This window comes from Perissodus microlepis, chromosome 6 (assembly GCF_051167445.1).
Source record: "Perissodus microlepis isolate ML-2025 ecotype Zambia chromosome 6, ASM5116744v1, whole genome shotgun sequence".
In the NCBI taxonomy this organism is placed as follows: domain Eukaryota; kingdom Metazoa; phylum Chordata; class Actinopteri; order Cichliformes; family Cichlidae; genus Perissodus; species Perissodus microlepis.
The window spans coordinates 38,279,639-38,294,245 of NC_140466.1; the positions used below are offsets into that span (position 1 = coordinate 38,279,639).

General features: G+C 38.9%; 2 protein-coding genes across 2 annotated transcripts in view; one reads left to right on the plus strand and one right to left on the minus strand.

Annotated features, from left to right (window-relative positions):
- Positions 1 to 1,657: 1,657 nt before the first annotated feature.
- rrp36 (ribosomal RNA processing 36) lies at positions 1,658 to 8,661 on the minus strand. Its single transcript, XM_084932300.1, has 8 exons — positions 8,552 to 8,661; positions 5,841 to 6,189; positions 4,493 to 4,625; positions 4,341 to 4,407; positions 4,140 to 4,244; positions 3,906 to 3,983; positions 2,522 to 2,639; positions 1,658 to 2,126 (listed from the first exon to the last, which is right to left on the minus strand). Exons 2-8 carry the CDS (start codon positions 6,154 to 6,156, stop codon positions 1,975 to 1,977), a joined length of 969 nt encoding a protein of 322 aa, XP_084788426.1. The 5' UTR covers positions 6,157 to 6,189; positions 8,552 to 8,661; the 3' UTR covers positions 1,658 to 1,974.
- Positions 8,662 to 11,137: 2,476 nt separating this feature from the next.
- Positions 11,138 to 14,607, plus strand: part of LOC146386214 (apoptosis-stimulating of p53 protein 2-like) — a 34,328-nt gene continuing 30,858 nt past the window's right edge. The window contains exon 1 of the mRNA XM_084932298.1: positions 11,138 to 11,529. Coding sequence (XP_084788424.1) covers positions 11,476 to 11,529 — 54 coding nt within the window. The 5' untranslated portion in view covers positions 11,138 to 11,475. The remainder of the gene's footprint in view (positions 11,530 to 14,607) is intronic.

Here is a 14,607-nt window from a genome sequence, read left to right on the forward strand (position 1 = left end):
GAAAATGGGTCTCAGCTGTTCCGATACTTATGAGACATAAGGGATCACTAAGGGTTTTCGCTTAGGCAGCAGTTGTCCTTTTTTCCTGGATTGACTGGAGCTTTCTTTAGGCGCCTTCCCAGCTTTGACAAATGTCCAGCTGGGATAGCTACATTTACTCAGGGCCTTCTTGATGTGATGTTCTTCTGCTTCCCTGGCCATTGTGTCTGTTGGGATGTGTTCACTCTGTGTTGTAGTGTCCTGATGACACCCAGTTTCTGCTCCTGTGGATGATGAGAGTCAAACCTTAAATACTGATCCGTATGTGTAGGTTTCCGGTACACATCAGCTTTTAGATGTCCCCCATTACTGATGGAAATCTCACAGTCTAAGAAGGCTAACCTGTCATTTTTCACATCCTCCCTGGTGGACTTGATGTGTTGGCCCACCGAGTTAATGTGATCAGTGAATTGTGGTATGTTCTAACATTTGATTTTCACCCATCCATATACCTGAACCAATAGCTTGGTGGTGTTCCAGGGTAGGATAACCAAGCCCTCTTTTCCATTTCTTCCATTACAATTTGGCCACAGTGGGTGAAACTGGGGAACCCATGGCACAGCCATGTTTCTGCCTGTAGTACAGACCTTTGTGTGTGAAATTTACAAAAGAAGGTTAGGGATGAAAAATCTGACTATTTTACCCCCAAAACAAAACGTAATCATAGTTCTGGGAATGTGAATTCTGTTCATTTGATCTAAAACGAGGTCAGATAATTGTCACAACTGTCACATCCAAAAGTTCTCCTGGCATTGTATGAAAAGCAAAAAAATCTAATGGTTTTGAATTACACAGCATCTCAGTGAGTACACCCCTCACATTTTTGTAAATATTTTTTTTTTATATCTTTTCATTGGACAACACTGAAAATATGACACTTTGATAAAATGCAAAGTAGTCAGTGTGCAGCTTGTATAACAGTGTAAATTTTCAATCACCGACCGTAACAGAAACACTTTCTAGACACAAATAACTGTCTCTGCATCAAATTAATATCATCTAAATACATTACAGATGAGAGGAACTGATAACTAGCTCCAAGTGTTACCATTTTATTAGCCACCAGCCACTAGCTTAATAAGAGATAGCCAGTATGGGCTACAAACAGTTCAGTGACTAACATTAGCGTGTGCCTTGGACAGGTTCACATTTAAACAGGTCAATATTTCAATGTTGTTGAAACCGGGCTTCACGAGGATGTCAGTTAGTAAGATGCTTCACCAAGGTTTTTTTCCCACTATTGTTCATGTGTTCAGCAATTATTATGGGAGGGAGGGGTTTGTTGATGTGTGCACCAGTGTCCTGCCAACTTGTTTGGCAGCTAGAGGAAGCAGAGTTGGCATTATTGCAAATGAGTATCTAGCCAAACGGTTAACCCTACTCAGAACATATACGACCTACTGTACTCACATACATATAAAATACAGTTGTTTTAAGAATTCTGAAGTCAATGGGTACTGCAAGTATCAGTTCTCATCCCTAATTGAACCATGATGCAGCGAAATGCATGATATTTTCACTGCATAAAAAAGGCTATTAGAGTGCAGGAAAAGGACATTCTTCATGTTAAAAAGCACTTTCTACTCAAAAATTAAACAATGAACAAATGAAGATCAAAGACACTTAAATACATCACTTTATTGATTATTAACAAGTACATGTTTTATAGATTTGACACAATGATACAATGTCCTGCGTTTGATAGCTCAAGTATCAATGGATGAAAGAAAGTTCAGATATCTGAACATAAATGCACTGAAATCATTATCAAATAATAGCAACTAAGTCAGACTCCCCAGCAGCTTCGCCAGCTGAGACGCTCAGCTCCAGCAACTTGTTTAGACCCTGGGGATGCCTGCCAGACTGATGCATGAAGGGTTTTCTATCAGAAGAATCTTTTAAATGATTTGACAGTTTTTAATGACACTTGACGCCTTAGACAGCCTTCTTGCTCTGCAGCTGTTTGGGCAGCTTTCTGCGGTCCTTCATGGCGTTCCTCTTCCTCTTCTTGCTCAGGAAGTTGTCCAGTTTGCTGCTCTTCTTCAGCTCTTGGTATTTTTCAGCCAGCTGCAGCTTTTTCATGTCAGCTATAATAAAGAATAATTGAAAGAACAGTTATTAAACAGTTATTAAAGAACAGTTATTAAACAGTTATTAAAACTTCCACTACCTTCACAGATACTGTCACTGTTTATTTTTTACAGAAATGAAAAAAAAAATCAATTCTTATCAACGTTTCTTTTTTCATGATTACCATCTTAAATCAGAATCAGAATACTTTAATAATCCTTAAGGAAATAGTCTAAGTCACAGTTGGGACCACAGGTCAGTGTATTCCTAATGTCAGTCCCAAGTGTGAATAAATGGGAAGGATTGCATCAGGAACTCAAGATGTCATTTTGGAATGCTGGGGCCAAATAGTGAATCAATAGATGTGTACATTGAAAATAGGCATTCCGAGATCTAGTGATGATCTTCTTACATTTCTTGAAGAAGAATGGTTTTCCACCCTCGCTGGCTCTCTCTCTCTGCTGTCTCTTGAACTGCAGCTCTCTCTCTCTCTGCTGCTCTTTGTTCTTCCTTGCTTGGTCTTGGTTTTCCTGCACAAAGTCAAAATTGACATTAAAAAGACCTCCTCCGAATAGAACCATGCAAAGTAATTGTAATTGTTTCCATTTATTGTTGCTGCCGCACACACACTATAACCCATACAAAGAACAAAAAACACACCCCTGAAAATAGCCAGTTACACGGACTGGAGTGAAAATCACTGAAAAAAGCAGCAAATGTTTAAAGAAAAACTTTGAAAGAGAGCCTGGAGAACTGTTGCATGCAAACAGAATATTGATGCTGCACTGGCCAATTTGATGTTTGATGACCTCATGCAATGCATTACTATAACATGTAAAGTCAAAGTCAAATTTATTTATATAGCACATTTAAAACAACAACTGTTGACCAAGGTGCTGTACATTTAAGACAAAAGAGAATTAAAAGGCAAGGAATAAAACTGGGTTTTCAGATGAATGAAGGGGACGTTTGTTCCACAATTTAGGAGCAGTCACAGCAAACAGAGGTCTCCTCTGTGCTTTAATCTTGACCTCAGGGCAGCTAGGAGCATTTGATCTGCAGACAGTGATCTTGCAGGAGTGTACCAATTTAAAAGATAAGAAAGGTATGAGGGTGCTAACCTCTGCAACATGCAAAAATGAATAATAAAATCTTAAAATCAATTCGAAAACTAACTGACAGCCAGTGTAAGGATGCCAGTATGGGAGATATGTGCTCTCGCTTGCGTGTGGCAGTTAGTAACCGTGCTGCAGCAGTTTTGTTTTTATTTTTTTTAAATTGCAAAGTACTTTTACACATACTGCTGAAAATGCTGTTTGCCAACTACAAGCAATAGATTGCTTGCTGGTGCAGCCTTTTATTAGGTCTGTAGCAACAAGAGGTTGATGATGCATGCTCCTTATATTGCACCTGCTCCTTTGCATGGTACATATAACTTGTATATAACTGGTATATATCTGGTAGATACTTATGTTACTATGTATATTCCCTGTGTGTAGTTAGCTCTATAAGTGTATTTTTTGGCTTCTCTTTTTTTCTTATTCTAAAGGAATCTACACGCTGCTAACGGAGAGATGCCAAACTGTGTTTCACTGTTCTTGTAACAGTGACAATAAAGATCTATTCTACTCTATTCTCTTCTATGATTTCATAAATCAACAAACTGAAATGGTTTTCAAGGAAGATGCTTAAATTGTAAAACTATTAATGCGTTTCTAGTTTTTCTTGATAAAAACGAACAAACAAAAAAACTAAACTGAATAATTAAAAGTGAATGAAAGGCCGCAAAGACTCACCATCCTCTTCAAAAGGAACTGCAGTTTCTCCTTCTTCTGGCTGTTTTTCTTTATTCTCTTCAGCTTTTTCTGAACAATCTGCAAATAACGAAAATGGTACCACTGTTACTCTTCTCACACTAACTGAAACAAACAAGTTTTACAACTGTTATCATCTTAGATTTTTCAGCCTACAGTTAAAAATGTCTTTTTTGTTTCTATTTACATTCAGCACATTGTCGTTCATTTTCTCACCTCCTTCTCTTTGTGTCGGATGTCATTAATGAACTTATATGTCTTCTCAAAAATCTCTGGTTTGTATTCTCCAGACAAGTCATCAAATCGAGGATCTCTCAGCGTCTGGAGGACAGAACAAAAACCAAATCTGTATATACAATCTGTATATACATGAGTGCTTGTGCATTGAACTCAACACTGGAGATTTTCTCCACTCACTGGTTTCTTGACGGGGATGACCTGTCGGAGGAATGGTGCTGGTTTCTTGGCTGAGAGTTCCACTGGCCTGAAATCACAAGCAGACCGTAAAGCCCTGCAGGATTTAGATGAGGAAAGTCTAACAGTTGTCTAAGCAGGCTGAGAAAGTTCACCTGTTCTTGTTTAGTCGTTTCTTCTTGCTGGACTCGTGACTCCTGTTGCTGCCATAGGCGACCGTGTTGTAAACTTTGGTTCCCACCTGGTTCTGCAGTTTTACAATGTTCTCAAATGACATGTTGGACAGCTCTGGAAGGGTTGAAGAAGACAGAAGGGGAGACACTGCAATTAGTTATCACACGCAATTATACATTCAGCACTATATTGGGTTTGTGGCAGAAAAAAAAGACAAAGGGGGGGAAAACCTTGAAAAAAAACCCAAAAACCATACAGCAGCTGGAACACAAAAATATGAAAACGCACAGATACATAAATCAACAATCTGTGTTTGTGTCTGTCATGAAATGTACTTGAAAATGAGGGTGGGAACCCTATGCTGGTCAAAATCCTATTTGTCAGGGCAGTTAAATGAGGAGCACCACAACAGGTGGTGGCCAGTGAGAACACAAGACGAAAAGCACTGTGTTTGCTAGGAAAGCATGCTCTGATTGTAGGTGGCTAAGAAAAAAACAAAATAACAACAACAAATGGATGTTAAAAAATTCACAATGGTTTACACTAGGGCTGTTCGATATAATGATATATACCGGATGACGATATAAAAACGTCTATCGTTTCATTTTACGCTATCGTTTGTTTCGTGGTGTCGCAAAATAAACTGTTTACGGCAATATTTTTTTCATGGTTTTGATGGTCACTGTAGTGGTTATATTAATTTCTCAAAGTTCTCGCTTTCTCTTATATTTTATATAACCACACTACGGACGGACAAGCGCCTGTTTTTATGCGTTGTGGTTAGCGACAACGACGGTAACACCATCGCGTGTCCGCTTGTTTATGTTCCACATAAACCTTTCACAATAAAGCTCAAGATCCTGTTGAGACTTTTCAAAATAAACTGAATCACGTGAAAGAGCAGATTATTTACTGATGAGAAGTAAAAAAGAGCCGCCAGGTCGAGCTGCCCGAGATTCACAGAATTTACAGAAAATGTTACATTTTTGTGATTTATATCGTTATCAGGACGATGGAATTCTTATATCAGGATATGAGATTTTGGTCATATCGCACAGCCCTAGTTTACACTTCCTAACTGAACAGAATAATATCCTCTATACAAACAACATACATGCAAACACACTTTTGTGGCCGATCGCACAAACAGGGCTTACGTCAGCACTTAAAGGTAACGTGGTTGTAATTATAGCTGCACCACCCATACTTAACTAGCTGTCCTGCTACGACATTTATACCCACTTTACAAATGGCAGATGTAACCTGCAGGTCACGCTTCACCAGTTTGGCATCGTAATGTTCATATTCTTGAGCTGCAGACACACTCACCCTTTCTGATGTCTTCTTTTGTTTGGACTTCATTGCTGCCACCAGCATCTTCTGGGTCATCATCACTGTTGCCATCCTCTTCATCTCCCTCTTGTGCTTCATCATTATCAGATTCCATCTCATGACTGCTATCTGATCGTTCCTCATCTTCATCAGTCTTTTCCTCTCCTATTTTGTAGCACTGATCTTCCTCCTCAGTCCCTTTTCTCTCAGTAATCAGTGCAAAGTTCCTCTCCACATCAGACGACTCCTCGTCGCTGCTGCTTTCTAACCCTTTCTTCTTTGAGCTCGGCAGCTGTTTCTGCTTCTTCTTCATCTTTGTTTATGAGGTTGTAGTAGACGCAGAGAGCTACCGGAAATAAAACAAATATGAACTATTTTACGTGGTGCTGAGTTTGTCATAATTATTCAACCCTACAAAGAAAAAAGCGTTCTTAGGCTACGTTCACACTGCAGGCGAAAGCGCATCAAATCCGACTTTTTTGACCCATATCCGATCATGGTATGACAGTGTGAACGGCACAAATCCGATATGGGTCACTTTCGTATGTGGTACTGAATCAGATACATATCTGATGTTTTAGAAAGCGACTGCTGTTTGAATGGTCATGTCGCTTAAATCCGTCTTTTACGTCACTGACACAAGACAGACGCCAATTATCAGCGCTGGAGAAGCGCCCGAGAAGACATCGCAAACGCTTCCTGGCCATCCAGTGTAGATGTTAGTGAAACTGTTGGGAAGACAACGTTGGAGAAACGTGAACATTTTATTTGTACTGTATAATCTGCAGATTCTGACAGAAATCTGCAGCTATCCTTTGAAGCACCGCTCCTCTCTGAAACAGCAACAAGGATAATTATTAGGCCATATGTAAATAACAAAATAACTTTACAACTTAAAGCAAAATTAGGAAACGTAAAGTCCGAAACAAGTCTTTACATTAAGGGCCATCAGTCAAACAATACTGTTCGGTCTGGGTCTAAACAGAGCATGTTGTGTGTGACGTCTTTTTTTGCGCATGCGGGCCGCTTTGAGGGTTCACACTAGAGTGCGTTTGCTGTCACATTTTATCTGTAGTGTGAACAAGCAGACAAAAATATCGGATCTGATCCAAAAATCGGAATTGAGCATTAAGACCTGCAGTGTGAACGTAGCCTAAGAGTTTCAATCTTTCTAATGACGCTTTCCGCCAAGCGCAGCAGCACTGAGCAGGCAGGTACTGGTGTCTGCCAAAAACTGATTTCCGGTATTTGCCAAAAACGGATTGCTCATATTTAAATTGTTATAAGTAACTTGTTGGGCTATAATATGTGAAACATATGTCAAATGCATCCCTCATGGATGACATAAAGTCATCTTGAGCCACAAACAACATTCGTGTAACAAGGTAGAAGCCGCAATCAGTTTTTGGCAGTGACTTTTATATAACCTTTATTTATGCAGTTAAAAAAAACTCATTAACATTACAAATGTCTTTTGTAAGAGTAAGTTGGCCAGTAGGACAGCAGAAATGGCAGCAAATATTACAATAGTTCTGTAAAAATATTTTAAGTGGGGATAAAGGACCGGATTGATTATAATGTAAGTACAATAACACAGAGTTGTAAAGATACTTGAAAAAACAGATAATTTTTTAATTCTATATATATATACACACACATATATATATATATATATATATATATATATATATATATATATATATGTATAACCCCCTTGTAAACGCTGTTTACCGAAGTCTATTTACCAACATACGTAAAAATATTACATATAAAAAAAAATACACGGAAACATTGGAAATCAGTTTTTGGCAGGCAATCGCTTTTTGGCACAACACCGGTCTGTGCGCCATCTTGCATTAGATGTGTTACACATCTAATAAATACGCTTCTCCTGCACTCCATTGGCACAGGTGGATTTTCTTTCTTATTAAAAGCTGACATCAACGTGGGCGCTCCTGAAATGTCTCTTAAAGTTTTACCAGTTCTTTGGGGTTTTTGTACTTTCAAGATGCATAACTTTAAAAGCGCAGGTTGACGGAAATAACCACACACCATATAGCAACTAGCAACTCGGTGCTAGCTAATGATCGATGCCGCTGGATGAAAATGTGATCTTGAAAACTAACGAATATTAATATCAGTACTTTCTATTAATCCTAGCAAATCTTTCCGAAGACTAAAATGTAAGTTTTCACTGGTTCATAAGGACTACGGTTACTTAACAGAGCAAATAACTGCATGGGAAATTGCATACATAATGTATCTTGTGAATTCTATTCGCATTAGCTTGTCTAACACATGAATGGGGATTTTACGGCAGATTTATTCGGCTTTGATGAGAGCTGAACTCTGATTCGGGTTATATGGAGCAACAATAATAATTCTCAGGACAGTCATCGGTATTTTACCCACGGAAATGGCGTCATCTCGTGTACAGTGTTTACTTTCAGGAGACTTGTTAGGTGTAACATTCACAAGCAGGATTAACAGTTAGTACATGGGGAAACATAACAACTTCCGCAGTCTTTTTATCTGGATGAACACCGCGCTGAATATCAAATGTGTTTTTAAATGAGCTGCACCCTCCCTCCAAGCCAAAGAGCGAGCGCGTTATAAACACAATAACCTGAAACAAGCGAAAACGTCATCCATTAAGCTTATTACGTCTGCTCTTTCCTGTATTTCGTATAAAATAAACGTCAACACACCTGGATACAGAGCCGCTGTTAAGTCGTCTTTTCCTAAGTTCCAAACACACGTGTGTCGATATAGCGTACCCCCATTACTCCAGGAAGCTAAACAAAACACTTCCTGTTTCAAATTAAAAGTTTCACTGAGAATTTTTGTTACGAAAAACACCAACCTTCAGTGTTTGATATAATTACTGCCCAGGACACCAATTGTGTTAAAGGAAAATAAGAGCTAAATTTAACCAGTGTTAAGCTAATGATAATTGTAACTCATGATAAATGTTTCTGGCACATGCTCAGCTCACCTCCAAATTCGGCCACTCTTGGCTCCAAAATAAAATGGAAAACAAACAAAGAAAGAAAAAATAATTATAAAACTAGGACATTTTACTATTCATTACTGCCTGAAGAAAATAAGAATAACCCAGGTTAAACTCAGGGTTCTTGCCAGGCTAACAGAGAGTCACATGTCTACTGAGCCAAGCATTCTTTTAACCTTACCTACTGTAACAGTTGCTATTGTAATGCAGTGTATCACCACATGGCGGCGCCTCCTGTCTCATGACTGGTGTGTCACCCCCTTTTTGTTCTTCTTCGCACTCCTCCTGTAATGGATGCTCCCGTGTGTACGCGGACTAGTGTGCTCTTTAGTAATGTGTGGTAGAGGTAGCACTTTTATTTTTGATATTGTAAATAAATGAGTACTTTTTGGAAAGTCAGAAGCTGTTGCTCATTCGCTATCCACCTGCACACCTCCGCGGCTGGCTTCATCTCCACCGCACGTTACACTACTAATGAATTAACAAGTTTCTTTAAAAAATAAATGAAATTGTATTAACAAATTAAATTTTCACCATTAGAGGAAAAACATTTCCAACCACCCCACAGATCATTATGTACAGCTGATATTCGTTTAGATTCTCTCTCCAATCTTTCTGTGTTAACTTCAATAATAACTTCCACCAAACCATCAATGTGTCTGGTTCTGCTGGAGGCTTCTTCCATTTAAAAGGGAGTTATCCTTTTCACTGTCATCAAGTGCTTGCTCAGAGGAGGTCATTTGATTGTTGGAGTTTTCTCTCTATTATTGTAGTCTTTACCTTACAGTATAAAGCACCTTGTGGTGACTGTTGTTGCAATTTCGTGATATATAAATAAAACTGAATCTATTCAGAATTCACTGTACACAAACAGCATTAATGAAGGTTACAAATCATCTTGTGGCCTCAGACAGTAGACTTACCTCTGTACTGCTAGACAGTGTAGTGTTTGACACTGTTGACCACACTTTTTATTACAGTTGTTAGAACATGTCATAGATATTAAAGATACTGTGGCACAGTGGTTTAAGTCATATCTGTCTAATGGACTCCAATTTTCTCATGTGTGAGGTAACTTAAAGCAGACAGAGTTAATTAGAGCGTTGTATGTATGTATTTGTCCATCACCTCAGGTTCCAGTTCATTCCATGGGAATTGTGAATATGAAAGATTAAAACAAAATCCCCTGATTAGCCTGTTTCTCTGTAACACAGAGAGACAGAGAACCTTTCACACTCACTCACGGACAATTTAGAATCCCCAATTAACCTAATCCAGTGCAGAGAGAGCCCAGGTAAGAGAGGAATATGCAAACTCCACACTGGCCAGATGATGGATTCGGACCACGAACCTTGAACCAAGACACTGAACGATTCAATTTGTATTCATCTTTTCAATTCTCCTTTCTTCCTGTATTTTTCTGTATTATTATTATTGTGCTTGATTTGTAGGCTAATATTGTATGCTGTTATTCTTTTCTGCCATTTCTTTTTTCTATTTAGTAGTGTGCTGTCTAGTGTAATGTGAGTTTTTCCACCCCCCAAAAATAAAAAAATCAAACATTAGCACAACTCATTAGCATAGACCTCTCTGCTGAATCACTCTTGTTAATAATCTCTGTCTCTCTTCCACAGCATGTCTTTCATCCTGTCTTCCTCCTCTCACCCCAACCGGTCGCAGCAGATGGCCGCCCCTTCCTGAGCCTGGTTCTGTCGGAGGTTTCTTCCTGTTAAAAGGGAGTTTTTCCTTCCAACTGTCGCCAAAGTGCTTGCTCATAGGGGGTCATATGATTGTTGTTGTTTTTTTCTCTGTATGTATTATTGTGGAGTCTACCTTCCAATATAAAGTGCCTTGAGGTGACTGTTGAGGTGACTTGGTGCTATATAAAAAAATGAATTGAACCGAACAACTCTCCATCTTTTTTAACACTTCTGCACTTAAATTTCCTATATAATTTAACAATTACAACAAGTCAACTCAAACTCATTCAGCTTTCAAACAACATTTTCTTGGAAATGTATTCTCTAGTATTATTATGTGTAAATTTCTTTTCTCAGAGCAAAGTGGATATTTATCACTGATGGTCTATTATGTATTTGTTTTCTTTTGCTAGAATTTTAATTTTTTCATAACTCTGTGTAATATTTAGTATCACGGTGGTTTAAATCTCTGATCCCCACAAATCGAAAATGTACATGTTAAAAACATACTCTGGAGAAAGAGTCGCTTTAATTCTGAAAAGATTTGACCGGAAGTGCTGTTCCTGTTTAATGATCGAGTAAGTCCAAAACCAAGCCTCGTTAGTGAGATGCTGGGAGCTGAGTAGGATTAGGAGCGCAGCAGGAGAGCAGCAGCTCGGCTCTCCGCGCTTTGTTTTCTGCTCAGATCATCAAGAGCTGCAGTCTGGTGTGTAAACGCTGCTCTCCTTCAGCTGCATGTAGTTCTTCTCTCTGAAAGCAACCTGCCTTTTTTCTCCAGAGGGCATCCCACCGTACCGCCCGCCGACCCATTGCAACAGGTCGAGCAGGAGGTGAAATCTAAAAAAATATATATAAATGTGATGTGACAGTAAAGCGCAGAGAGAGAGGCGGGCAGCAGAGGAGGTTGACGGTGTAAGCTTTGATGGTTTCAGCTGCAGTGGATGCGACAGAGCGGGGACCTGCCAACATGATGCCGGTGAGTGGAAAATCACATTCTGCCTTAATGACCCATTCATGCACAACTGTCACCATCTGAGGGGGAAACTCCGAGTTCAACTTTCTACCACACATCCTTACATAGCTGCATCACGAATTAAATTTATAGGACCACGCATCTTCGTGGAATCCTGGAAAGCATTTTTTAAATAAGAATGTGTCTCGAAATAACACGTCATGTTTTATAAATTCAACTTTTTTGTCGCACTAATCTTTTTTGTTGTACTTCGCTTCCTCTGACTTTGTAATGTAATGATAAATACTACATATAACACAATTAATATTTAATCACGCAGTATAGTTATGTTTGAAAATAAAGATATTAGGTGTAGTTTTAATTTGTGTTAATGTGCAAACGTTCAGCTTTAAATCATGGCGCTATGGGTGGAGTGTTCTTAGCGGTTTGCTTTGTGTTGATATTGTGTCTTTGCGTTGGGTGCAGTTTGCACAGTGCCTTCATGTGCTGTCATGCAATGAAAATTAAAGTAACTTTCTTTAACATTCACACTCCTTAGAAATTGTAAAGTGTTCTCACATTTTCTCCTTGATCAACACAAACTGAAATCAACTTGTAAGCAACTTGATCAGTAACATTACTATGACTGTTAAATGTATTACAGTACTCTGTTACAGAATAATTATAATTTTAACCCTATTCCTCACATTGTATCTAGCAGATATCTGCTGAATACAATGTGAGGAAGCTTAAACAGAAAAACAGGATCAGTTAGACAACAGATGCCAGTGTGGTGGAATCAGACAGAATAGGGATTACGTGTTCCTCTCATCACAGACCAGCTGCAGGTGACACAGAGGATTTGAAGTTGTCTGGTGTCTGTGGCTGTCTGCAGTGACTCAAACACAGCAGACTTCTCTGTTGCACCAACCAGTGTCACAACCAGATGTGAGCAGCTGTGGATCTACTAATAATAGATTAACACCATTGCATTGCACCATTGTTTTCATGTGGAATGATGGTACTCTTCTGGTTTATGAGAATAAAAAAAGAAAAAAGAAGTGTTGACCTTTTTGTGCATGCTACATCCTCAGTCTTACTTCTGCTGAACAGTTTGACATTTCAGGCTGTGGTGTTCTGGTACTTGTCACATGTCAGACTCCCCACTCTTCACTGGTGTCCTGTGTCTGGGAATCACTCATGGCTGCAAATCTGAAGTAATGTGAACTGACCACCAAAGCCAAAGTGTCATTATTTCACTGAAATTCAGATAACTGACACGTCGACTGGTTGGATTTAAGTGTGTTTCAGTTATCTGCATTAATGATCAGGGGTTTTTTTGCACACTAATGGATGGCAGACAAAAGAGGAACTTTATAGACTCTGTTGAAGGAAACAGAATCTATCAATGAGGAAATGGTGAGATGAACTTCTCATTTATTGTTCTATAGACAGTAAATTGTACTCTTGACTTCATTATTTCTACATAGGTTGTTTGGAGGAAGCTCTTATAAAACAATAACCAATTTACTCACAACTTGTCTTAAATAAAGGTGTAAAGGTGACACATATTATACTCTATACTGCTAAATGTAGCTTTTTTGATTCACACTTCAAAATAATCTTTATTTTTTATAAAAATAACAAGTTGAAAAAACAAATCAAAAAACAAAAATCTATTTTTTTATCAATGCCAAATATTACTGAACTCTGTAAATTGTTTACAGGCTGTTCTGTCACCGAAACAACTGAAACTAAAGTGCTCTGCTACCAATGTACCATTGATTAACCGCAAATGAGATTCTGTGCACTCATCTTTATCTGGCATATTTTACCTTACCGACCAAAAGCAGGTGTAACAGATGTATAGAACAAAGCAAGTGTCAGGTACTTGCATCATTTTCTAGTCTGACTGTAAATTCACCAGATAGCAGGATATCGACCTGTTTCTCTTGTTCACTCATCTTTATAATTTCTCTTCTAACTGCTTTGATCTTTTTAAACCTTACCTAGACCGCTGGCTTGCGCTGTGGCTGTCGAGCTCCTTGTAGCTTAAGCTACGTTACCTTTGTTAACTTCCTTAAAATATCCATGTTCAGCTGGGTGAAGACAATTTATGATTAAGTTTTCATGGTGCTCCACCTACAGTTTATTTTGAACTTTTTGACTTCACTCATAGTGAAGAGCTTCCATGTTAATGACATGTTGTATGTGCTGTATGTGTTCATGTGACTGTTAGCTCATAACTGAACATGGTTACCAGACAGGATCAAGAATGCTGGAACAAATCGAGCCCCTGGTCAGCTGATTTGTACAACTTTACTTATGCCGACTTGATTGGCTGCCCTCATTAACAACATAATGAACAGCAGATGGGTGGGGCTTCTATGCTCTCATTCAGAGCCATATGTCCTCCAACACAACAGCTACAGGTTTCTGGATGTTAATGAACAAATGTTGATTGGTTGACAAGTGGGTGGCTGCAGCTCAGGAGGTAGAACAGGTCATCTACCAATCTGTAGGTTGGTGGTTCCATCCTCGGCTGCTCCAGTCTGCAGATACTAACTGATGCATCCATTGGAATGTGAATGTTAGACAGAAAGCACTTAAGCATAGAAAAAACTGCTAGGATGAATCAGTGAATGAGTGCTTTGAGTGCTCAGCTGAGTAGAAAGCCGCTGTTTAAGAACCCTTACAACTGAAACAAGGGCAGAGAGTGTCAGGAATGAGAGAAGTGTGAAAAGAAACACCAAAGATGCAACTCACAGCAGTCATTGTTTTTAACACTTGGTTTTACTTGAGCTCTTTTGCATGTTAACGCCATCTTCTCTGGGAGCCTGATAGAGAGACCCACAAGCAAGAGTAGCCCCAGATCCGTTACACCACATTGTACACTGCCTCCATCACCAACAGGCCCACTCTGCAGGTAGACAGGGTGTCCACTAACTGCCAGCGGACTGCTAATACGCTACCACTGCTGAAACATGATTTCAGAATAAGTGGGAGAAATCTTAATTAAAAGTATGAGATTTGAAAGTATTTCCACTGCAGTTAGAAGAGTTCAAGAAAATCACAAAGCTCTATTTTTAAATAGTGGAAGTT

Bases quoted from the DNA above. Each gene is read 5' to 3' on its own strand.
- rrp36 (XM_084932300.1), bottom strand. From the start codon at position 6,156: ATGAAGAAGAAGCAGAAACAGCTGCCGAGCTCAAAGAAGAAAGGGTTA. The intron at 4,626-5,840 runs GTGAGTGTGTCT...CAACCCTTCCAG, and splicing joins AAAAGAAGACATCAGAAAGG to AGCTGTCCAACATGTCATTT. The intron at 4,245-4,340 runs GTGAGTGGAGAA...TCTGTCCTCCAG, and splicing joins TCATCCCCGTCAAGAAACCA to ACGCTGAGAGATCCTCGATT.